This window comes from Trichosurus vulpecula, chromosome 1 (assembly GCF_011100635.1).
Source record: "Trichosurus vulpecula isolate mTriVul1 chromosome 1, mTriVul1.pri, whole genome shotgun sequence".
NCBI lineage: Eukaryota > Metazoa > Chordata > Mammalia > Diprotodontia > Phalangeridae > Trichosurus > Trichosurus vulpecula.
In genome coordinates, this window is record NC_050573.1 from 309,027,457 (window position 1) to 309,052,753 (window position 25,297).

The 25,297-nt window shown below is 35.6% G+C and overlaps 1 protein-coding gene across 1 annotated transcript in view; it reads right to left on the reverse strand.

Moving 5' to 3' along the window:
• ZCCHC2 (zinc finger CCHC-type containing 2) overlaps positions 1 to 25,297 on the reverse strand; it is an 86,088-nt gene that overhangs the window by 7,307 nt on the left and 53,484 nt on the right. The window contains exons 7-11 of the mRNA XM_036756309.1: positions 24,390 to 24,473; positions 23,616 to 23,673; positions 12,220 to 12,355; positions 10,769 to 10,833; positions 10,330 to 10,424 (exon numbers count right to left, since the gene is read on the reverse strand). Coding sequence (XP_036612204.1) covers positions 10,330 to 10,424; positions 10,769 to 10,833; positions 12,220 to 12,355; positions 23,616 to 23,673; positions 24,390 to 24,473 — 438 coding nt within the window. The remainder of the gene's footprint in view (positions 1 to 10,329; positions 10,425 to 10,768; positions 10,834 to 12,219; positions 12,356 to 23,615; positions 23,674 to 24,389; positions 24,474 to 25,297) is intronic.

The following is a 25,297-nucleotide window of genomic DNA, read 5'->3' on the forward strand; positions in this document are numbered from 1 at the left end:
GACTAAAGGGCAAACTAAGCTTAAAACAAATAAAGTTTAATATATCAATTCTTAAGATTCAACAAAAGGGGCCTACTTGATTAGATCAAGGGGATATTTTGTCACACAATGTGAACTGACTAGCTTAGACAAGTTTAAGTTAACATAGATATCTATAACTATATATTGACAGAATATAGTGAACTATCCAAATGTACAGGTGACACTTGGCTCTTTTAACACGGAAAAAAGGTATTTTGGTACACATAAAAGTTAGCATTATTATATCTGTTACCCAAGAAGCAACAATAAACTTGTTTTTATCTAAGACAGAGATCAAGGATATTTTGATGATCCAAATTCAATCAAATCAATTCAATCATCGAATGACTATTAGATACAAGACAATATGCTAGGAATTATTCTTGTTAATCCAGAGCTACCACATATACCAATGACCAAGTTTTAAAGTATAAAATACAGTCAATCCTCAACATTCACATATTTAACTTTTTTGACTTCAATCATTCTTGTGATTTTTATTAGTAGTCTCATTTTCACTTTCGTGTTGGCAACTAAGTGCATTTGTAGCTATGCAGAGTAGAGAAAAAAATGAGGTATGATGTAACAAGTTTATATCTGCAAAAAGGAGGAAAGTATTTCTGAAAGTGTTTGTAAATTCACTCCAGAAAGTGTTCAAGTAACCTCTCAAGTGTACTGAAAAAATGGAAAAGCAGCTAAGTCTGTGGGTAAATGAGATAGTGGTTGCTCCTGCCCTCTCGGGGCTGAATGAGCATCCCTGCTTCTTCTGCTACTCATACTAGGTCCTGGCCAGCACTGAGCAAAGGAGCAGCATGCCATGTCTACCCTGTGGGAGGAAAGACCAGAGGTCATCTAATCCAAATCCCTCATTTTACAAATGAGGAAAATGAGGCCCGCAGACTAGCAGCCTTGTCCACGATGACAGAGGTAGTAAAACAGGGACACTCAAATGAACCATTAGTCTCACTACTACAGGTACCTTCTATACTAGGGCAGACTGCAATTCCTCATGTCTTATCCTGGAGAAATTTGTTCATTTGCTACTGTTAATATCTGATTAAAAAAATCCACCCAATTCACAAGAGGCCTTGCTGTGGTTAACATATCTGCGGTTAAGCCTAGTAGTGGCATCACTGGGTCAGAGGCTATTGAGGCACAATTCTAAACTGCCTTCCCAAACAGCTGGACTGATCCAGTTCCAACAATTTATTCAAGTGTCTTTTTCCACAACCCCTTCAACACTTACTATTTTCCATTTTTCATCAATTTTTCCAAACTGATGGGTGTAACGTAGAACCTCAGAATTGCTTTAATGTGCATTTCTCTAATTATTAGTGATTTAGAGCATTACAGCTTTTTAATATATTGCATTTCCTCCTTTGAAAACTGCCTGCTCATATATTTCATCCTTTGCCAATTGGGGAATGGCTTTGATTCTTAACAAATTTGAAAACAGTTGCTCATATATCTTGACAATGGAATCCTCAATGGTAAAACTTGTTGCAAAGGTTCCCTCCATCCCCCAAGTTACTTCTTCCCTTCTAATGATAGCTATACTGACTTTGTTTTAGTAAAAGACAAATTTTATGTAATCCAAATTTCCTCTTTTATCTTCTATGATCCTCTCTGTCCTTTCTTTTGTTCATTAACTCTTCTCATAGTCACAGACTTGAAATTCGGATTCTCCTTGCTTGTCTAGTTCTTTATAATGTCAACTTTTAGGTCTTGAGTTATGTAACCATTTGGACATTGACTTGGTATATGATGAGATACTGATCTATAACTAGTTTCTGCCAGACTGCTTTTCTGTTTTCCCAACAGTTTTTGCTGAATGAAAGTTCTTACTGGTGGAGTTGGGGTTTCTGTGCTATGTGACTATGTTTATTTCTGTCTTTATGTGCTTAATCTGTTCTATTGATCAATTTCTCTATTTCTTAACTACTACAAAATGGTTTTTGATTACTGCTTTGTAGTAAAGTTCATGACATGAATCACTTGGGAGTCTAATAGGTATAGGATAAAATAAGTAAATTAACTTAGGTAGTATTATAATTTTTAATGCATTGGCTTGGGATAACCACAAACAATGGATATTTCTCCAAATATTTAGGTCTCTTTTTGTAAAGAGTGTTTTAGTAAGCAGACGCCTGAGTATTTTTAAACTTCTGTATTTATTTTAAATGCAGCTGCTCTTTTTTTCATGCTGCTGAGTTTTGTTGGTATCATACAAAATTGCTAAAGATTTATGTTTTTTTTAAATTCTGCAACATTACTTAAGTTACTGTTTCCATTAAATTTTATTCAACTCCTTAGGGTTCCCTAAGCACATCATAATATCCTCTGCTTCTTCCTTGCCTGTGCTTATTCCCTCAATTTATCTTTCTTGTCTTATGCTATAGCTATCCTTTCTAGCATTATATCTAATAGTAGTAACAGTGGACATCCTTGCTTTACTCCTGATCTTATTTAAAAGGCCACCAATTTATCCTCATTACACATACTGCAAGCTTTTGGTACTAGAAATATACAACTTACTATGTTAAGGAAACGTCTGTATATTTCCCAAAATTTTCTAGTGCTTAACAAAAAAACAGAAATAGATGTAGTTTGTCAAAAGATTTTTTCAGATATTGATACAATCATATGATTTTTGTTGCTGGTATTAATAGTCGATTATGTTTACAGTTTTCTCTTAATACTAAACCAGCCTTGTATTCTTGGTATAAATTCAATTTGATCATAGTATATAATCTTCTTGATATGGAGCTGTAGTCTTCGATAATATTTTATTTGATATTTTTGCAGCACTATTAGTGATACTGATTTATAGTTTTATTTCTGTTTTGACTTTCCCTGACTTTAACAATCAAGACTATATTTGTATCATAAAGGAAATTTGACAAGATTACGTATTTTTGCAATTTGCTTGCAAATATTAGAAATATTCCAACTGAATTACTGGAATCTTTGATTCTTAAAAAATATATATATATTTTTCCCCTTGTTAATCCACTTGGTCCCAGGGTTTTTCTCTTTGGGAATTTATTTTTGGCTTCTTCAGTTTCTTTTTCTATGATTGAGTTGTTTAATCTGGATATTTTATGTTTTTGTAAATGCTCACCTATTTCATTTGTAAGTTTTATATTTGCATATAATTTTCTACACAAGAAGTTCTAAAAGTTTCTAATAACATCCTTCATTTCTTTTTCATTTGTTTTGATTTCTCTTTTTCATTCCAATACTTGTAATGTGTTTTTTTCTTTCATTTAAAAATAAAATTAGCCTAATAATTAGTCGATTTTGTTTTCCCTCTCAAAAAAAAAAAACCACAACGGCCCCTAATTTTTATTAATTCAGTTTTTTAAACTTTCAATGTTGTTAATCTCTTATTTTTAGAATTTTTGTTTTGGCATTTAATTAAGATTTTAAAATGTTTTCTAGTTTGTTTGTTTTTAAATACACCCCCAATTTGTTTAGCTGTCTTTTCTCTTTTGTTGAAAATATTTACAGATATAAATTTTCCCTTAAGGACTGTCTAGACATCCCCCCAATTTTGGTATCTTATTACTGTTGTTATCTTTAATGAAATTATCTGTCATTTCTGTTTAGGATAGCATTGTTTAGTCTCCAATTAACATGCAATTCTTTTTTCAATGGCTCTGCATTGACTAAAGATTGTTTTTAATATTTCTGCATGTTTGTGAGGTTTTTAATGGCCTAATCCAGGGTTAATTTATGTAACTGAAAATAATACCTAATTTTTCTAAAATTCTATTTGCAGACAACTTCTTTCTCATTAACTTTTTGTCTAGTTCTGAACATGGTACACTGAGATTCCTTCTCTATTATAGTTTTAGATAATATAATAGAGAATTTCTCTTTATAACTCATTCAGCATTTTCTTTAAGTATATTAAATAAAGTATATGTCTATGGTATCTGTTGCAATAAAAATCTGTGATAAAGAGAAACTGAGGCACAGAGTTCTAAGCACAATCAATTTATTAGCAAAGCTATCAATTGCCAATAAATGGGACCCAAAACTTTTCAATAGCCAAGGATCCATCTGACAATCAAGGCAGTTCTTTTACAGTCGCATAGAAGAGAACAGACAGTGACATCAATCTGGCACAACAAAGGCATATCTCACTTCTGATTGGTCAGTGCTAAGGTCACTTAAACCACAATTTACTTCAGTTTATCACCAGGTAGACTAACATCCTTTGGGAAGTCCCATGGTTGACAATTGCTGAGGGAGAACAGGACATGTGCAGTTTACATGCTAGTAAATTCTAAGAGATTAGGATATAAATGAGTACCCTGTGGCTGGAAACTCCTGAGAAAGGGAACTTAGTGGGTGGAGGGTGGCTTATGTTGCAAAATAGGAGATTAACAGCTACAAAACTTATAGAGTTTAGAGAGAGTTCAAGTTCACATTTAAGAGAGAATAACTAATACACAGCAACCTGATCATTATTAATACATAGTAAATTGAGTAAGACTTGATAAATAATACAAAAATAAAGTCAGGTATCAATTTACAATTCCACATATCTTTCAGCAAAATGTAGTTTCTCTGTCTCTTAATTAAGTCTATTTTTCCTGTTGTCTTTTCTGAGATCATGATCACAATTCCCCTCCTTCTACTACCTCCCACCCTCCGACCCCCCCCACCCCTCCACCTTTAGCTCAATTAAAGCATCTAGGCCTTGATTAATAATTTTTTATGTTTCAAATGTGTTTCTTATACACAGAAAACTGTGGAATTCTGCTTTCTTATCCACTCAGCTTACTGCCTTCCGTCTTATGAGACTATCTCATTCCCATTCCTGGTCATTAATTGTGTATTTCCCTCCATCTTAGTCTGATACTTTATCTTCTTTTTGCTTCCTGCCCACTCTTTACAAAGCAAAGAATAGTGCAGTGAAACAGAAATGTGCTCTATGAAATGCTTTATCAAATGAGCTTTCTGCTCCCTTGTCCCTGTTTCTATCCCCGCCTCACCCAGATCTCAAATCACAAGTTCTTACCCTCTTATTTCCTTTTAAAACTCCTCTTCTCAATTCCCAATCTGATTTTAGGTTTTGTTATGATTATGACTAAGGCCTCCTGAAATCTACCCTCCCTCTTACTCCCCCCCTTCTGTTCAAACTCTTTGCTTGGTATGTATTTGTCTATGGTCAGAGCAGGATAGAGCAGTTAAGAAGTTTCATCAATGCTCACTTTCTCTTCCTTTGTATGTGTTCCCCAAATGTGTGGTAATAATTTTCCTCATCCTTCTCCTCTATTCTCTAGTTTATCTTCCCCCTTTCCTTTCTTCTATTACCAAAACATATCTAAAGTACTCCTTAGCCTGCTTACTTGAATCCCTCTGACCCCAACGATGCCTCTCCCAATTAGAAACTTCAATTCCTCATTTGTATTACCTTTTTATACTCCACTTTATTCTCATATTTCTGTTTCAAAGTTTCTATTCAGTTCTTGTCTTTTCATCAGGAATTCTTGAAAGTCTTCTATTTTACAAAGGTCCATTCCTTGTCCCCTTTACCCTACGTAGGCTTGTACTTACTTAGCACAGTGCCTGGGCACATAGTAGGTGTTTAATACATGTGTGCTGAATTTTTGATTGTAAGCCTTTTTCTTCTGCCTTTTGAATTAATGTATTCCATGAGCTCTGCTCCTTTAAAATGGTAGCTGCTAAACATTGTATAAACTCTTTTGCAGTATTTTTCCTTTGATAGCCAAACTCCTCTTTTTGAGGGGAGTCATGACTTCCTGGTAGTCCAATGAGTCTTAAATTATTACTAATCTGTTTCTAGGTCAATTATTTTTGACATGTGAAACCTTAACATTTTCTCCTATTGTTTTAATTTTTTGATTTTGTTTTAATATTTCTTTTTTCCTAGTGATAAAATTTTTACTTAGTCTATCCTAATTTTCAAGGAGCCTTAACATGGGAATGTTCTAAGCTGTTATTTTTTTTCCTGAAGTCTTTTCTCCAAAGCTTTCATTTCACTTAAACTATTTTAAAGATCTTTTATTGCTTCATTGTTTTTAAGAATTCTAATTGATCTTGTGGTCAAGCTATGTTTTTTCTTTAAGGTTTTGCTTTTAGGTGTCGTGGAGTTCTTGGTTTTTTCTGGGTTTGTGCCTTGGGCACCCCTAGCATCATAAGAGTTTTCCTTGACTCTTCTAACCTTCCTTCTTTGCTTGTCTGTACCTGGGTTACCTGAATTCCTATGTTAACTTCCACCCTCATAAAGAGTGTCTATGCTCAGAGAGTTAGGTTTTAGGCTCCCCTTGACCTTTAACTATCAAAGTACTAGATATCCAGGGCCCTCTATGGCATCTGAGGACTAAGTGCTAGGGACATCTTGGAGCCCTCAAGTGTAGGGTATCCTAATCTAAGTACTCCTGCTCCCAGCCCCTTCCAAGATCCAAGCCTTGAGTTTCGAACTATATCCTGGGGCTTTCTAGTGGGAGTCCTCTACTTTTGAGACCTCCAGCCTTGAAAGCTGCAAGAATGCCTGGGCCCAGTCTAGTCACACAGTTGAGAGGCTTTCATGTCATTCCCCCCCTTGCTTGTGGGTTTTTGGCTGACTTTTTGTATGATTCTGGCATGGACAGAATAACTTCTGCAGTTTCTAATTCATTTTCTTGATCGTTACTTAATTCTGGCACTATTTTTAGGTTTTCACTGTAATAGATTATGGGAGCTGAGTGGCTTGCCTCCATTCAGGCAGTTATCTTGGCCAAATGTGCACATTCATGTCTTGAGCTATATTCCATGTTAAAAAAAATTGTTCATATGCTACAACCTGCTTCTATGTCCTTTATAGCTTTCCATGTCCTTTAAATCACTTACAACATTGATATGAAGTAATTGTATCACACGATTTATATATAGCCATATTGCACCAATAGAAGACTGGTATTAAAAAAAATTAGGCTTTTGATTGAATGCAAGCTCCATGAAAGCATTATTTGTTCCCTTTCTTGTTTTTTGACCTTGAAAAGAAACATGCATTTATTATGCACCTATTCTATCAGGTACTGTACTAAGCGCTTAACAAATACCTCATTTGATCCTCATAACAATCCTAAGATAGAGGTGGTATCATTACCCCCATTTTACAGTAGAGGGAACTAAGGCAGGGGTTAAGTGGCTTGCCCAGGGTCACACAGCTACTAAATGTCTGAAACTGGATTTGTACTCAGGTCTCCCTAGTTCCAAGAACAGAAATCTTACCTAACATAGCTGCCAAGATCCAGAAGACAGACGATGCTAAAAGCTTGCTGACTGATGCAACAAGCAACTTAGGATCACTTAAAGCTGCCTCCCACATTTGCAATGCTCTGTCCCCACATGAAACCCCTACTTGTCTTCAAGGCTCAAATTAAGTGCCACCTCCTTCAAGAAAGCTTTCCTGATTCCCCCCACTATGGATTGCAAATCACCTTGTCGTCTGTCTATAACCTCCATTTACTCATATATGAACATGCCTCCCTCAGCAGAAATGTAAGCTTTTTGAGGGAAGGGACTGATTCATTTTTATATTTGTATCCCCAGAACCTAAAATGCTGCCTGACACACATAAAGGTGTGCTTAATAAACGTATTGATGATAAATAACAATATTACCTCAACTGTGAATGGGAAAATTTGGAGAATCTCACTATCAACAATAAATTCAATTTAAAAAAAATTTAAGAAAGAATGTAAAATCCTTTTCAGATTCTACTCTCTGAAAATGGAAAATGCCCTTGGTAAGTATGGGTCTCCTTCCTTGTTTTATGCTTCATTTGACATGTTTTATGTTTCACTTGATAATGATAATCAGTGATCTCAGCTGAGTAAAGCTATCTCTGTATTCTTGTCTAGAACAGAATCTTGTTTGACATTAACAAGTGAAAGATATCTTTTCAAGAGGGTCTTTAAAGCTATAATTTAGTTCTAACAAGTCAAATCCTCCTGAAATGACCAAATAATATAAAGTGAAATAATTATTTACACCCTTCTGTTAGGTAACTAAAGCTGTGAACTATAATTGTCAGCAAAAGGCTACCTCTGTTTCATCCCTCATATTTTGATTAAGGATATTCTCCATGTATGATTGTTTTCCATGAAGACTTCAAAGGATGATAAAGTAGTCCAGCAGCAGCCAATGACTATCCCTTAGACAGCTTGAAAATCAATTCTTGAGGGCCTTTAAAATTGTATCGTCTCTAACATAGGTTTATTTTTTTATGTATTTGGTCAGGCCCAACTGCTCTGTTGACTTCAGAAGAGATACTGCTCCTTAAAAATGGCTTCACTATTGCTGCCCAAGAGAATATGATAGCTATATAAACAGATTTCTCTTTCATTTCAAATCAATTTCTTATCTTTCCAGTTTCATCCATAAATGCCTTAGATTATCTGGCTTAGTAGAATCTCACATCAAGTTCTCTGGAGACTAGTTTTCTCTATGTGAACAAAATAACAGTGATTTTAAGAAGAGGTTTCTAAACAGCCTAAAAATGTGTGTGTGTGTGTGCATGTGTGTGTTAATCCCAACAGTTTTCTTCATCCTCTCTTATGCCCACATTTGTATGGAAGTCACTGAATAAATATCAAGATATTCAGAAAGATACTGTTAAGTATTTCATAGAACTTTCCTATTTTTTCATCCTTTGAAACAGATATTTAGACAAAGATCTACATTATTTATTTGCAGAAGATGATCATGAGCAATGCAGGGGGGCAGGATGACTAAATGTTCCATGAGATCACACTTCTTCTTGCCTTTGGTACAGGATGATCACCCAGCTCTGCCCTTTTTCCCACCTCTGATGATTCTCTTTGAACTGTCTCAGTCTCAAATTCTTCATGGCTTCTGATTTCATTAATAATGAAAATGTCAATAGGATATTGCTTAGTATCTCTAGCAATAGGGCAACTTGTTCAGGCAAGTCGTGGAGCAAGATAGTTGATTCTTAGCATCCTCTGGCCCATTTTTCACCACTGTCAGTGTTTGAGGACACACTACTGAGAGGTTTTTTTGACCAATCTTCTGTTTTGAGCTTCTCTTTACTTAAACAGGTTGGCTCTTGGACAAGTCTGTCACTGGTCCTGTACTCTAATCCTTTCCAGCTTGTGTTCCCCTGGCTCAGCCTCTGAGAATCCCAGGTCACTTTCACATCAAGAAGGGATAGACGAGTACTTATGACTTTTGCAGAGGACCATTTACCTATACTATGGAAAGATATACAAGGAAGTCTCAGGAAATCCTCAAGTTTTCCACCAAGTATTTGTTCTATCAGAAACATTTAACTTAATGGAATGTTATTGTGTCATAAGAAATGAGGAATATGAATACAGAGTTGGGCAGAACCAAGAAAACAATATACACAGTGATCACACAAATGGAAAGAACAACAACAACAAAAAAAAAAACAATGGGATACTGTGTAAATATGACAACAATCTGAAAAAAATATGAGAAAATGCACCCTCTTTCTTTGTAGAAGTAGGGGACTACGGGGTTCAGAATACCACATATGCTTTTGATGTGTTGGTTAATGGTGCTTAACTGCTTTTTTCCTCTCTCTTATTCTTAATTGGAAATGAGGTGACATAAAAACAAAAGACATTAAGATGAAAAAAATACAACTTACCTGTCTTCTGGAAAATGAAAGGTAGGGTAGGGAATCCTAGGGTCATTATACGGGCTAAAAAAGCTGTTAAGACAAACTTCTCAGATTGGACATGGCATTCTCTAAAGCTAGTCTACATTATCAGTCACTCAGTTATTTTTAAAATGGAAAAAAACGTGACATTCTTTAGTATTCAACTCCCCTAAACATTCATTCTATTTCAAAAAATCTATATTGCCAAACAATTAAACTTAATCAATTTGCAGAACAAAAACCTCCATCTGCAGGATCAATCTTTGTTAAAGGTCTTTATGTGCAGAAGACTGTTTTTAGTGATTTATTTAAACACAAAAATTTTAAGACAGTAGATACCAGTAGAGGGAGCACACCAATTATATCAATGTACAGACTAGAGAACTAAAGGAAACTATAATAATTGGTCAATGGAAAACTGGCAGTCAGTAAAAAAGGCTTAATGTACGAAACAAAACCAAAAACACACAAATATATGGGCCTTTAAATTATTAGGTATTATCATGGACATGTTTAGTCTCTTAAAAAGGACTAAGCAGGCAGAATTACTTGTGAAAGTCACTTACAACCTTGGCTTTATTTCTGTTATCAGTACATATATCTTTATTAATACTTTATGTTTAAAAAAAAAAGACTCTTACCTTTCACTGTGCCTCCGTGGACGTGCTGGGGTGTGGAGACACTAACACCATTAGTTCTACTGTTCAATCTACTGTCTGTCTTCTTAATTTTCTCCCTAAATTAAAGTTCATACACATCACCAATATTTCTTAATGACTGTTTATGCTATGCACAAGAAATCAAACAAATAAACGCCCAACCTCTAACTACCAAGTGGAAAATTATCCCTGTACATTACATTGAATTTATTTTAGGGACAACTGTTTTATACAAACATTTCCTATACAATTATATACAATTATCTTAATGATACCTTCAAACGACAAACTGAAGTATTTAGAACTTCAGCTAAAGAACACTAGTTTTACAGTAATGCATGAGCTACATTTTCTACCAGTTAGGAGGTATAATTTGTTATATGTACATTCTTCATTATAGGCAGTAACAAACTCAACTTACTTTTCTATTTGAGGTTTTCCTTTCTTTTTGCTTAATGAAGATAAACTCCATTTATCTGCTGCATGCTAAAAGAAGAATATCAAGACAACATATCAGAAAAGAAAAAACAAATCACAATCAGCTAACTACAGACAATCCAGCTTGCAATGGCAAAACATATGTAATTCTTAGTTGTGCCTCACCACCCAACCTCCCACTTTCTCCCTTCTTGAACCAGTTCCATTTTCTTTTCCCAAAAATCTTATTTCTAAAAATAAAAAAGAATAAATAATTAACAGCTTATGGAAGTACACAGACTTGTTGACTATGCTTGGAAGTTGCAAATTATTGAATTTAAAGCCTTAGTACCTAGGGCGAAGGAAAAAATTGTCCTATACTCTAAGTACAAATTACTGTCCTCTGGAATAAATGGAGTTTAATCCATATTACAGAATTTAAAATTAGCTGATACATTTGATATTCTTCTATTAGGTTTTTAAGTATGTAGTACTGAAAAAAACCTGTTCCCAAAGCTAGTTTTACAGGTGAAGAAAAGAAATACAGTTTCCTATCATCTTTTCAATTATTATAGGCCTTCGTATTTTCATTCCTGAAAACTGGACTAATTGTACTTGATTTTGTTCTTTCTCTATCCATTATTTTCTTTATAACAAATCTGACTCTCTGTTCTGTTTTGTTCTACATTTTAGAAGATAGGGATTAGGGCTATGACTTTTTTTGGGAAAAAAAAATTAAGGAACTTCAGAAAGAGTAAATTCCCTCCACCAATGTAGGCTGGTGCCTCATCTGTAAACGTACAGCCCGAGAGAGTTACTCGGAATGCTGACTTGCCAGTATGTGTCAGAGGCAGGACTCGAAACAGGTTTTTTGGCTCTGCGATCAGTTCCAATACATCATGGTTACCTCTATATTTATGTTCTTTATTTTATTAAAATTAAATGGTGTTAATAAACTAAGATTAAATATTAATAAAAGAATGTCCTCTTTCAAATTAGCTTCAAAATTCCTGTCACCAATGGGCAGCAATACAGTGAGACATTAAAATAATTTAATAAAGGCTTCCAAGGCATTGGGTGAATTCCTCCATGAAAGACATTCTGCACAACAGGAAAAAGGCACAGAGAAACTGCCATTCATACCAGCAGAGGGAGTGTATTCATGCCAATGAGATCACAGTCCTATTATAGTATAGATGGTCATGGTCATGTGCAATTTTTGTGAATTCTCCCTTGGCTGTCCCTCACCCTCACTACACAGCTCTATATGCTAACTATTATAAGGCCTGACCTGCATCTTCCTGTATAAAATCAGGGCTTTAATGTTCTTTTTCAAGATAAAATGTCAGATAAAAATTGTCACTTTAATTTTACTTTCTCTCCAGATATAAATGTCCTAGAAGAGTAGTAATGTTTATCTTGAGCAAACAATGTAGGGGGGAAAAGGTCACATACCTGGTCTACTAATGCTGTACAGTGCTCTGGCCGTGGCAGAACACAGCCTTTTTTCCTCCAGTCCATGACCATCCCATTTTGTTCCGAGTGTTGTAGGGTAAGAACATCCAATGAAGAACAACTTGTACCAACAGTGCTGTCATAGGAAGAGAGCAGTGGTCATTTTTAAAATTCTTAACATTTGTTTATCAAGTATTTTTCATGAAGTGAAGAAACTACATAATCCCTTTCTGGAAGGAATTTCCATCTTTTTTTTTTTAAACAAAAATTACTTGAGACCCTAAAAATCCTAACATACAAAAAGAACACTCAAACAAACTAGGAAACAAGTGCAATTATTTATTAAAGTCTCAAAATTTTCATAACCAAACTAAATGCAAAAAGGACTCCTAAAAATGTTTGCACTTGTTTTTAACAATTTATATTTTATTATAATGTTTACTCCACAATGAAATATATCTTAAGTTCATTCATTCACTAAAGATCCTCCAAAAATTAACTACAACTCTAAAAGTTGTAGAAATGTCTGGAATGCACACGTCTGCAACAACAAAACATTGTTTAGTAGTTTGCTTTTTGGGGGGAGAAAGGGCTAGTGGACCCAGTTCTATGATTTAGTTAGTGACAATATCAGAAAGTCTCTCTACCAAATGTATAAAGGTCCTAACAGAACTGCTAAGGTGCAGTAAGAGCTTACTGACTTGAACCTTGGTTACCTTCTCATTACTCATACATAAAAGTTGTAGGAATAATATTCAACTAATATTTTGACAGAGACAGCAAAGCATAGTGGATAGAGCTAGCTTCAAATCCAGAAAGTTCTGTGTTAAAAATGCTACTTTCTGACATATATGTATACACACACACACACACACACACACACACACACACACGCCCACACGACACACACACACAATACACATCCAAGTATACACATACACAGGTCTAGGTCCATATATGTGTACATATATACATATGTTAAAAAACCTACATTTACATAGCACTATAAAGTTTCATAGGAAATTAGTCCATTATACATTTATTTTCTTAAGTCCAAAGTTCATTCTAAGTATTCCTCAAAAGTTTTAGGATGAATTAGAGGTTATAGCTATACATTTTTTTGAAAAAGGTTCCTAAAAATGTCACTGGGGCTGCAAGTTTTTTTTTTTGGTCAAACACAGATATCCAAAGGAAAGAGGAATAAAATGTTTTCCTCTGTAAAATAAGACATTTATTGAATTAAAGTTCTGCAAATAACTTTTAAGTGTGTAAAAACGCATTTTTCAGAAGCATGTATACATATATACTCTAGCCTTTTGGTATAAACATGTTCATCACTCCCTAAATTCATAGTGATAAAGAAAAGAATGCATTTTCTTGACTTATAATTCATCACTACGTTTGGAAAAGACAACAAGTAGCACTATTAAGCTTGAATACCTATATTACAAGAGATATTTTAGAAAGACAATTTTATCTTGTCAAAATTTAAATGTTTTAGGATTTGTTGTTGTTCAGTCCTTTCAGTTGTGTCTGACTCTTTGTGACCCCAATTAGGGTTTTCTTGGCAAAGACAGTGCAGTGGTTTGCTATTTCTTTTTCCAGCTCATTTTACAATGAGGAAACTAAGGCAAACAGGCTTAGGGTCAGAGAGCTAGTGAGTACCTGAGTTTAGATTTGAACTCAAGTCTTCCTCACTCCAGGGCCAGTACTTTATCCACTGCACCACCTAGCTGCCCCGTTTTAGGTTACTAAGACACAACAAAATAGGCTTTTTCCCATATACTCTCTATTGGAATAAGGAACGAGCTTGAGATTGCCTGGTACAGGGGAAATACAATGAGGGTAATCACTGTGGAAGTCAGGCTGGTGAGGCTTTTTAGAGGGGAGTCTTGAAGTTATATTCTAAACTAGAGGTCAGTAGGGAACCGCTGGAGTTTATTTGTGGGGAAGTTGGTGGGTGTGTGACATGGACAGACCTGACCTTTAGGAAGATCAATTTGGTGGCTGAGTGGAGGACAGAATGCAGTGAGGAAGAGATCTGAGGCAGAGACCAATGGGAAGGCTATTGTAACAGTTCAAGTGTGAGGCACTAGAGTATTAGTGGTCAGAAGAGAAGGGGGTATATACTAGAGATGTTATGAAGATAGAATCAATAGATTTAGGCAAAAGATTGGATATGAGGGAGAGTAAGGAGTCAAGGCTGTCATTGAGGTTGCAAGCCTAAGCAATAACTGGAAGGATGATGGTACTCTCAACGGTAATAAGAAGAGGGTAGGGCTTTGGGGGAACAATAAGTTTAGTTTTGTACACATTGAGTTTAAGTGTCTACAAGGACATTCAAAATTCAAGACATCCAATAGGCAGTTGGAGTTGTGAGACTGGAGGCCAGGAGAGAAATCAGGTTTGGACAAATAGATCTGAGAATCATGTACATAAAGATAACTTAATTCATGGGAACTGATGATATCACTAAGCAAAATATTAACGAAATAGGGAGAAAAGGTTTCAGGCTAAAGCCTTAGTTAGTGTGGTTTGAATGAAGATCCAACAAAGGATACTGAAAAATCATGGTCAAACAGGTAGAGGGAGAACTGGGAGAGAAGAATGCCAGGAAAATCTAGAGAAGAAAGTATTAAGGAGAAGGTGACTGACAGTGTCAAAAGCTTTCAAAGTTAAAAAAAAAAGGATACCGACTGAGAAAAGGCCACAGATCCCTGTTAACTAGGAGAGCAGTTTCAATTAAAATTGGGAGTTCAGAATCCCTGAGGTGGGAAGGATATAAAGGGATGTTAATCACTGAGGAATGAGTTCAGATAGGTTATTACCATCTCTAGAGGTTTGGTCTTGGGGGTAGAGTCATCTCAAGGTATCAGGCAGAGGATGGAGGGAGGACAATGGAATGACGAGGCTAAAGGGTCCCCTTCTTCTCCATGCTTTTTTACTGGTTGTCACAAATGTGTGGAATGCTTTCTCTGCCTTACCTCCATGTTTTTGTTTCTCTGGACTCCTTCAAATCTCATTTTCTGCCTATGGCCTTTCCTGGTCCCTCTAAGCTGCCATTACCTTTTCCTCTGAGATTACCTTTCTACTCTGTACCTATCATGTACCTAGTTGTTTGAAATGTTATCTTCTCTCGTTAAAATGTGAAGACTTTGAAGGTACGGACTGATTTTGCCTTTCTTTGTAACAAATTCTCTTCCTGACTGATGTTTACTGGGTACTTAGGTGGGAAAATGTTATCCTTAAGAACTTTTTGAGTAAGTTTGGGATTTTACTGCTATGGGATTCACACGGGGTAACAATATCTTCCAATCAAAGTAGATCCACAACTTACTCTTAAATGTTGCCTGGGATACTGACTAGGAGATTAAGTGACTTGCCTGTGTTCTCATAACTATTCTATGTCAGAGAGTGAACTTGAACATGGATCTTCCTGGCTCCAAGGTGGCCTTCTCTCTAATCAATGACTTACTTTTGAGTTTCCTTAAAACGAATTATAGGATCGGATTTTTAGAGCAGCAATAGCCTTAGGAACCATCCGTTCCCATACTGAAACAACAACAGCACTCTCATATTCTAATTTTAACAATCAGGAAATCGAGACCCAAATAGGGTTGAATAAATTATCCAAGATGACTCCGATAACTAGTGGTAAAGGGCAGAGTAGGGCAGTCTCAATTCCAGACCAGTGTTTTTTCTGTCTGATGTAGCAAAGTTGTCTCAACTTTAGTGTCACAGACACCTGATGCCTATTGCGTTCATCATATATTTCTGGAGTCTTCTAAACATAGGAGCATTACCAACCCTCCCCCCAACCCCACCAAGTATGAGTTAAGTTCTTCACTGCAGCCATTTCACTTATGTAGGAATAATGTTTTTGTTTCACTATTTCTTTAGTATTTCATTCTTTACATTAGCTTCTTGTTTCCTTTTTTTCTCCCCACAGGAAAAAAAAAAGTAAGAGCTTCATAATGGGTTGTTCCCTAATTCTTTGATTCTATGTTTAAAATGTTAAAATTCTACGTTTAAAAGCAAAGGTGACTCAAGGACTATAATTTTCAATATTTATTACATTAACAGAATCTTTCCTGGGTGAAGGAACAAATACAATTTTGATATGCATCGCTCTTCAGATAATTGCATGGTCTATAAAGGAAAATACATCGAATGATTTAATTAATTTCAACCTGGAATTCTGGAAGTACAAAGTCACTGCATTACTCTAGTTAGCACTTTAACAAAAACTTAAAAGGATAGTTATTTTCCCCAGCTTTACTGGCTTAAACAAACTCAGACAATATATGCTACTGCCACAAGAGGATGATTGAAGGGATAATTTATCTGTCCTTCAAGAAATCTGTTTCTTTCATAACATTTTCTTTGCCTAAGTAATTAATTTGTTAATGATTATTGACATCTATTTATTTTTATAGCCTATAGACTGGCAGAAAGTGGAAGGCAAGGCTTGATGGTTTTTTTTCCCCTTTTAAAAAATAAGTTTCATTAATATTTTGGTTTTTACACCACAGGTATCTCCCCCATTCTCTATGACCCTATAGAATATCCTCCTGTCACTAAAGGTAAGCCAGTCAACCAATGAATACAGCAAAAACTAACAGCACATACAACAAATAGTTGCACACACTCTCTAATTTCTGGTCTCTAGTTCTTGGATATTCTGAAGAGAAGTCTATTTATTTTGTAATCTGTCCTTTGGAATCAATCTTTGTCATTATCTGGAACCTGAGTTCAGCTACCTTTTGTTTACCTATGTGTTATTTTAGTGACTGTGGATGGTTTTCTCTTGGTTCTGCTGTTTATTTTTTCATCAGTTCATACAAGTTCTGACATATAGAGATAAGTCTATTGAACATTTTAAACTGGATGTCCCATAGGCATATCAAACTCAGTATGTCCAAAATGGAACTTTTAATATCTTTCCCTGAAAACCCATCCTGGTTCTGAATTTCCCTATTCCATCCAGGTTCATAGACTTGACATCATCCTTGACTACTTTTTGTTCACCTCACAGTCAGTCATTAAATCTTGTAATTTCTTTTTCTACAACATCTCTTACATTTTATCCCCATCATCTTCCCCTTCTACTCACGAAGTTGCCACTGTAGATCAGGCTCTCATCATCTCTCAATGTGACTCCAAGAACAGCCTTCTAATTAGACTCTCTACCTCAAAAGTCTCTCTCCACTTCAATCCATCCTCCACACTTTGCCAAAGTGATTTTCCTAAAGTGAATGTCTGACTATGTCACCCCCTCTTCAATAAACTCCAATGATTCCTTATTACCTTGAAGGGCAAATATGGACTTCTCTGCTTGGCATCTAAAGCTCATCACAATGTGGCCCCTTCTAATCTTTCCCATGTTTTAATACATTTCTCCATGCAACTTACAATCTAAATCTACTTGTTCCTCGCACGCCTCTTTTCTCCATGTCTTGGCACTGCCTATCCACCATGCCTGTAATGCTCTCCCCTCCTCACCTCTAACTCTTAGAATTCCTGGCTTTAACATTTTAAAAGTAAATTTAAATCCCTTCTATGGTAGGAAGCCCTTCCTAGTCCACTCAGCTGCTAATGCATTCCCTTCAAAAGCTATCTCCCATCTACTCTATATTGATTTTCTATGTGCTAATTTATATATGTGGTTTTCTCCCATTAGAATGTAGGCTATTGAAAACAGGGATGGGTTTTGCTTTTTTATTGCATTCTCGGAGCTTGGCATAATGCCTGGTATATAAAAAGTCCTTAATAAATGCTTGATCAGTTAATAATCATACAATAACATTCCATTAAATTCACACACCATAATTTGTTCAGCCAGTCCTTAATCAATGGACAACTACTTTGTTTCTAATTTTTTATGGCTACAACAAGTGTCACTCTGAATATCTGGTATGTATGAGATCTGTTTGTCTTTGACCTCCTCGGGGTATATACTCTGTAAAATGGCTGGATCCAAGGATGAAAATAATTTAAGCAACTTTTCTCACATAATTTAATATGTTTTTCTGGAGTTTTCTTTTGTAATACCCAAATATTTAATTGCCTCTCAACCCTTTAAAATCTAAAGTATTTATCAAACATTTAGCATTTACTACACGTTTACCATTGTGCTCTGCTATATGTGGAAGGAGCTGTATGGCAGCAAGTAAACCGAGTGAAAAATACACAGTTGCTTATAAATAATCCTTTACTTCTATCTGAGATGTCCTTAGTCATCCTAGGGAGAGAGTAGGAATGGGAAAGGGACAGGAAAAATAAGCATAATGAAATAGATTAGGAAGCCAAGCCATTTGCTAGGTCCTTCTAGTTTTTCTAAGTCCATCAAGGGAATGGCTAATGATAATTTAAAATGTCAAATGGCAATCACTGTGAACCAGCATGGGTTCACTAAGAATAAATCATGCCAAACTAACTGATACAGAGAAATACTGTAGGTACAGTAAATCTGGATTTCAGCAATGCCCTTGGCAAATTCTCTCATTATATCCTTATAAAAAAATTGGGAGATGTTGATTGTATAATATATTATAGTCAACTGGACTAAAAAGCTGGTAACAACCAGATCTCAAGATTAGTAGACCAGTGGCAACCTAAAAGAATGTCACATGACCATCTCTGGTCTCATTATATGTTAAAATATCAACAACTTGGATAAAAGTACATTTAGTAAATCTGTGGATGATAAAAAGATAGAGAAAGTTAATGTTTTAGATGACAAAATCACAATTTAAAAGATGGGTCAAATTTAATAAGAATTTTAGAAGGATAAAGTCCTGCTTTTCCCTTTTAAAAATAAACACAGAGAAGGAATTTAGACAATTTGTTAGGGAAAAAAGTATAGATTTTAGTCAGCTGCAAGCTTTATGTCAACAATGTGACAAAATACCCCTCAAAAACGAATACAAATATTGGATGCATTAATAAAAGATCCCTCTCCTGGGACACTGCCATGTCATGGCAAAGGGGCTTATGTAGCTCAATGAAAACTATGACTTACGCTGTGCAGGGTTCACCAAAGACAAAGAGGTCACAGTGAAGAGTTCTAAAAAAAGGTGACCCACTGGAGAAGGCAATGGCAAATCACAGTAATGTCTTTGCCAAGAAAACCCCATGGACAGTATAAAAATGATAAAAGAAATGACAACGAAGATGAGCCCTTCAGGTCAGAAGGTGTCAAGCACGTCCCTGGGGAAGAACAGAGGACAACTACAAGTAGCTCCAGAAAGAATGAAATGGCCAGAGCCGAAAGGAAGCTCAGCTATGGATGTTTCTGGTGATGAAAGGAAAGCCCAAAGCTGTAAAGATCAAGGAAAATCTGTTCAATATCCCAGCTTGGACAGATTTCAGGAGATAGTGGACTTGGTGTGCTACGGTCCATGGGGTCACAAAGGAACATGTGATTGGCCCTGTTCTGTTAAAACAGTTTTAGCGATGATTTGGATAAAGCCCTGGAGGGAAAGCTCATTAAATGTGTAAATGACATGAAGCTGGAAGAAATAGCCAACGTGTAGATATAGTCAAGATCCATAAGGATCCTGATAGGCTAGAGTAGAGGTGTCAAACAAATGGTTCATGGGGCCACAACACTTCTGAGTACTGCCTGAACTGGATTAAAATATATTTAAGAAAATTTTAATAAAGTGATAATACAATAAAACACAGATAATATTACATTTTAAAACTTAGTCAATATGTAACTCACAAAGATCCTTAGGTAAGGATTAATGGGCCCCATTTCTATTTGAATTTGATATCATCAGGCCACAGCATTTTCGGCTTAACCTAGCAAAATGTAATTCAACAAACTAAATGTAGTCTCAGACAAAGCTTCCCCAACCCCCCTCAATCATCTTCCCAGTTATAAGGGAGAAATGTTAAAGAGCATATCTACATTAAAAAATAACAACAACAACAACAAACAGCTGGGGCTTTTGGTGGACTACAAGGTGAAGTCAAAAAAGCTAATGTGATCTTGGGAAGTATGACAAGAGGCAGAGTCTAGGAAGAGGGAGGTGACAATTACGTCGTACTCTGCTCTTATCAAGCCCGGCCTTCGGCTCTGTGTTCAGTTCTGGATACCACAATTTACAAAGGATACTGCTAAGCTAAAGAGCACCCAGAAGGACAACCAGGACAACGAAGAACTTTGAGTCCATGTCACGTGACGATCAGTCGAATGAACTGAGATGGTTCAGCTTGGGGACCATTACAGCAGCCTTCAATTACCTGTGGGCTACTGTCACATGGAAGAGCTATTAAACTATGTTTGGCCCCAGAAGGCAGAAACAGGAACAATGGGTAGAAGTGCCAAAGGGGCCAATTTAGGCTTGGTGGCAAGGGGGAAAAAAACAACTTTGTGACAAAGCTGCCACAGTGAACTGGCCTGACTGAGAATGTGGCCAGTTCCCCTCCCTTAGGTTTTCAGCCAAGGCTATATGACCATTTACTTGAAAAGTTGCAATGGTGATTCCTTTGAAAAGTCAGAACTAGACAGAGTGCCACTGAAGTCGTCCCCTTTCAAATTCTGAGATTTTTTTTTTTACATGCAATGGCTCACTGGGCAATGGTGGGGGCAAGAAGATATCAGATATGAACGTGATTTTTCTTAAAAAGGCACCAAAAAGTAAGTTAAAATTTTTTAAAAAAGGAATTATGTTTAGAATAAGGGAAGTCTCAGTAATACTGTACTTAGAACCTTTTCTAAATATGTGTTCAGTTCTAGGCACCACATTTTTAGAAACAAAGACAAACTAGAAGGTTTCTAGAAGGCAGTCAGGAGACTGAGGGGACTCAAAACCATTCCATGAGGATCAGTTACAACAGTTTAAATCTGGAATGAATATACAACAGGGACAGAATAGTTGACTTGAATTATTTTAGAGAGAGCATATGAAAGTGAATGCTGATTTTTCTTTGCTCCAAAAGATGGAACTAGGAACAGTGTATTAGATTCTTGCTTGAAAAGGAAAAATTTCTTGACAATTCCAGCTATTATGAGATGGTTTGCCTCCAGAGATAAGGCTGAACTTTTTAAAAGCGCTGTAGAGATGACAGGCTCAGCGACAAGATGACTTCTGGGGTATCTTTCAACTCTCCATCATGTGATATAATTTGTAGGTCTTTGGTTAAAATACAAGTGTTAAGTAAAAAAAAAAATTAGCAAAAACAAGAAAAAGGAACATCTTTATTTCTTACTTTAGTTTATCTGTATCAATGCCCTCCTTTATCAGTATACAAAAAACAGTGAAAGTTTGCAATTATTTTAAAAAGCTTGTCTATTCCACCTTAATAGCTACAAAGGTCAATGTAAGATTATCTTTTTCAGGATTTTACTAACATTTCACTTACATAGTATTCATGCTTGAATAATGTAGAGAAGCATGTAATACATTTGAGAAAAAGCTTTATCAAAAATGGTTGACTGAAAAAAGTTACTTCAAAATCTTCGTTCATGTGAAAAATTCATTTTCTAAGAAAATTAGATAAATAAGATATTACTGTACTTGCTTTTCATAAAATACAATTGCCTAAGGAGTAAATAGATATTTTAAAGGTTTATTTTAATGGAAATTATACTTAAATTATCATATAAAGATTTTCTTTTTGTACACATGAGAAAAAGGCGGAAGTCTGAATAAATGTGAAGTAGATATTAAGTACCCTGTATTATCATCTGTTTCCAAAAAGAAGTATGGGCTGAAAAAGAGGAGTAAGGAAAAGATAAAGTAGGGTCATGAAGTCAATTACTGATTATTCATGAATGGACCATAAGGATATATTATATTTCCAAATATCTCCCAAACAGGCATAGTTCCATAAAAAGTTCTGTTGCAAAAGTCAAGTCCAATACTGATGACAATACATGTAAATAGTGAAATGGGGGCTGGGAGGGATAGGCAGGGAAGAAAAAATAATAGATATAAAGATAATAAAGACTTTTCCCATGAATGGCAAGGAGAAATCAGCGGATTTCAACTTATTCTCCTCACTTTGATATATCTGAAAACCACAAAGTAAAAAGGGAATTCAATGAAACTAGGACATGGCCTCATTTGATAACTTATAACTTCTCTGAATTTTTCCCCTTTCAAAGTATACCGGGGCTAAAGTAATCTAAAGGACTACATAAATGAACAAATGCTGAGTTCTTCAGAACATCTAATTGTAATGTTGATCAGAACCAATGACTTCACTGGGAGCACCCCCTAAATAAGCTCCTTGCTACTAGTGTAGATCTGCAATTCTTCTGCAACTTAATTTCTTGTAAAGTTAACTGGGACATGAAGAGGTTAAGTAACTTCTCTAGCCAGTATCTACAACAGGTACAACTCAAACCCAGGACTCCTGAGTCCACAACCAGCTATTTATCTGCTATAGTTTTTCATCATTCTTATCTACAAATAAAGCTGTTTTATTTCAATTTTCTCTATATCCAAAGCATATTTGTCAAACCCTTTCCTAGGTCTTAGACTCTGAGACTGGCAAAAGCAAACATCAGAAAATTTGGCAATTCAAATTTTAAAGAACATAGACTCCTAGACAATATAAACTGCCCACTCTATGGCTGGATTTTAATACCATAACCAATTCTTAATGAAAAGAATACTGAACTTGGAGCCAGGAGACACCTAAGGTCTTTGGCCAATAACTAGCTGTATGAACTTAGATAAGGGGTCTTGAGGCCTTGAGGCCTCATGTGGCCCTCTAGGTCCTCATGTGCAGCCCCTTGACTGAACCTAAACTTCATAGAACAAGTCCCTTTATAAAAGAATTTGTTCCGTAAAACTTGGACTCAGTCAAAAGGCCACATTCAAGGACCTAGACAGCCACATGAGGCCTTAAAGGCCGCAGGTTCCCCTCCCTTGTCTTAGATAGTCAATTACTTGCTGTGATTGTTTCTTCATTTGAAAAAAGAAATGTTCAGGATCTTAGCCAGCTCCAAAGATTGCATGATTCAATATAAATAACTGCCTAATTTTCAGACTTTTGAATCATCAAACAAGGTTAGAAAATAACTGAAAACCCTGTTTCTCAATTACCACAAAATTAAGAAAATAGCTATGCAGAGGAGGAATGCATTTAAATTTAGAAGTCATTTTGCCCCAAGTTTAACTATTAGGAGAAAAAAAAATCAAGGCATCATGTCACTATTCAGAAAATGAGATGAAAACAGTGTCACAGTCCTAGGAAAGAAGGATATACATAAATTATGCTTTTTGGAATTCTGAAAATATTATTTATTAATGGAACAGAAATATTTTTGCTCCAAACAAAATAACATTAATAATAATTAAACTGACACATTTAAAATCATTGGAATTTTGATTAAAAGTATATGGAAAAGCCATATTTAAAAAAATTTAAGTACTTACTTCATTACAGGACCCTTTCCAGTATGTTTCTTGTGGATTGTTGTGTGTTGTAAAACATCTAAGGAAAAAAGCACAACAAGATCATCAGTAACCTAACATACTAAATGCTCCTTCAATGATTGGGAATGATGTAGGAAGAAGATACAAAGATTATACCAGTTAAATGGTGGCAAGGACAAGGGCAACTCCATTTTCTAAGTATAATGCTCTATTATCTTTAATAACCTAACCACCGGACATTTCTTAGTTTAAAATTTCTGGGAAAAGCTAGCATTCATATACTCTGAACCCAACTAAAAAACAGCAAAAGATGTCATGAGAAGGTCAATGAGGATCTCTAGAGGCAAAATAGTATAGTGGAAAAAGGGCCAGGCAGAAAAGATTTGTGTTCAAATCTTGCCTCTGACAACTGACAAATCAGAAACTCATGCTCAGTTTCTTCCTATGTAAAATAAAGATACTACACACAGCTCCTAACTATGGTTGTTTTAAGGCTCAAACAAGAGAACATGAAAAGCACATTGCAAACCCTAAAGCCCTATATAAATGTTAGCTATTATGGCTTTTTTTTCTGCTTTTCTTCATAGCTGCTCTAACCTAAATTCAATGCTCAAACTAATTTCTTTCATAAGTTTTCAAATTTTCAACAGTTAGCAATCAACCTTTTGAACCAGAGGCATTAAACTTATGTTTGTCACTTCGAAAAAGTTATAACTTGTGGGCCAGACTCAATTTCTGCCAATAAGTAAGACAAGCTTCTTTTTCTTTACCCACCTTCCTCCTGACTTGAAGCTTCAGAACTATCCTCCTTTAAGTGTTCCGGTATTTTAGATGCTTTTAAAGAAGACTGTAAATTACCTGCAAGAAATAACCAATTCCATGAATGTTTTAAGAAAATTAGAAATTTTAAAAAAGAAACTAGGTTTCTATAGAAATAGAAAGCTAGATATTATTCATGAGGGACAGATACATAAAAGTAGAAATGAAGAATAAAAGACAAAATAAATTTCTATTGGCAATAACAATCATTTGAAAATGGACTATGTTATCTTGGAGCTTAATGCTGTGTACATAGCTGGTTTAAGAATGCTTCTCTGCCCCCAGGTAAAACAAAACACAATAATTTCAGAAGCAAAATTAATTTGGTGGTCATTTAAGGAGTGCAGCATGGTAGTTAAAATTCTGGACACAGAATCAGGAGGAGATAGCTCTAAACCCTGCCTGACACACTCACTGTGCAAGCATCAATAAAGGCACTTAAGCTCTCTGCACCTCAGTGTTTGCATACACTACGTCAGGGCTGTCCAACTTTAGGTTTTTACTGAAACAATAGACAATATATTTTGATTTGCCATTTTAGTGAGAGCTCTGCGATAGCTCGGCTTCATTTACTAAAGAATTTATGTAAATTTCTATGCTTGTAGGCGGGGCCGCATTTTGGACAGCCCTGCACTATGTCAACTAGTGATACCACTAGGAGTGAGCAAAAAAAAGGTCAAAGACAGAGAAAGGACCCATACATACAAAAATATTTAATGCAACACTTTTTGTTTTAGCAAATAACCAGAAACAAAATTAATGCCTACCATTGGAGAAAGGCTAGACAAAAGATAGTAGATGAATGTAGTAGAACATTACTATGCTAAAAGAAATAATAACAAGGAAGTTGTAGGGTGTGGTGG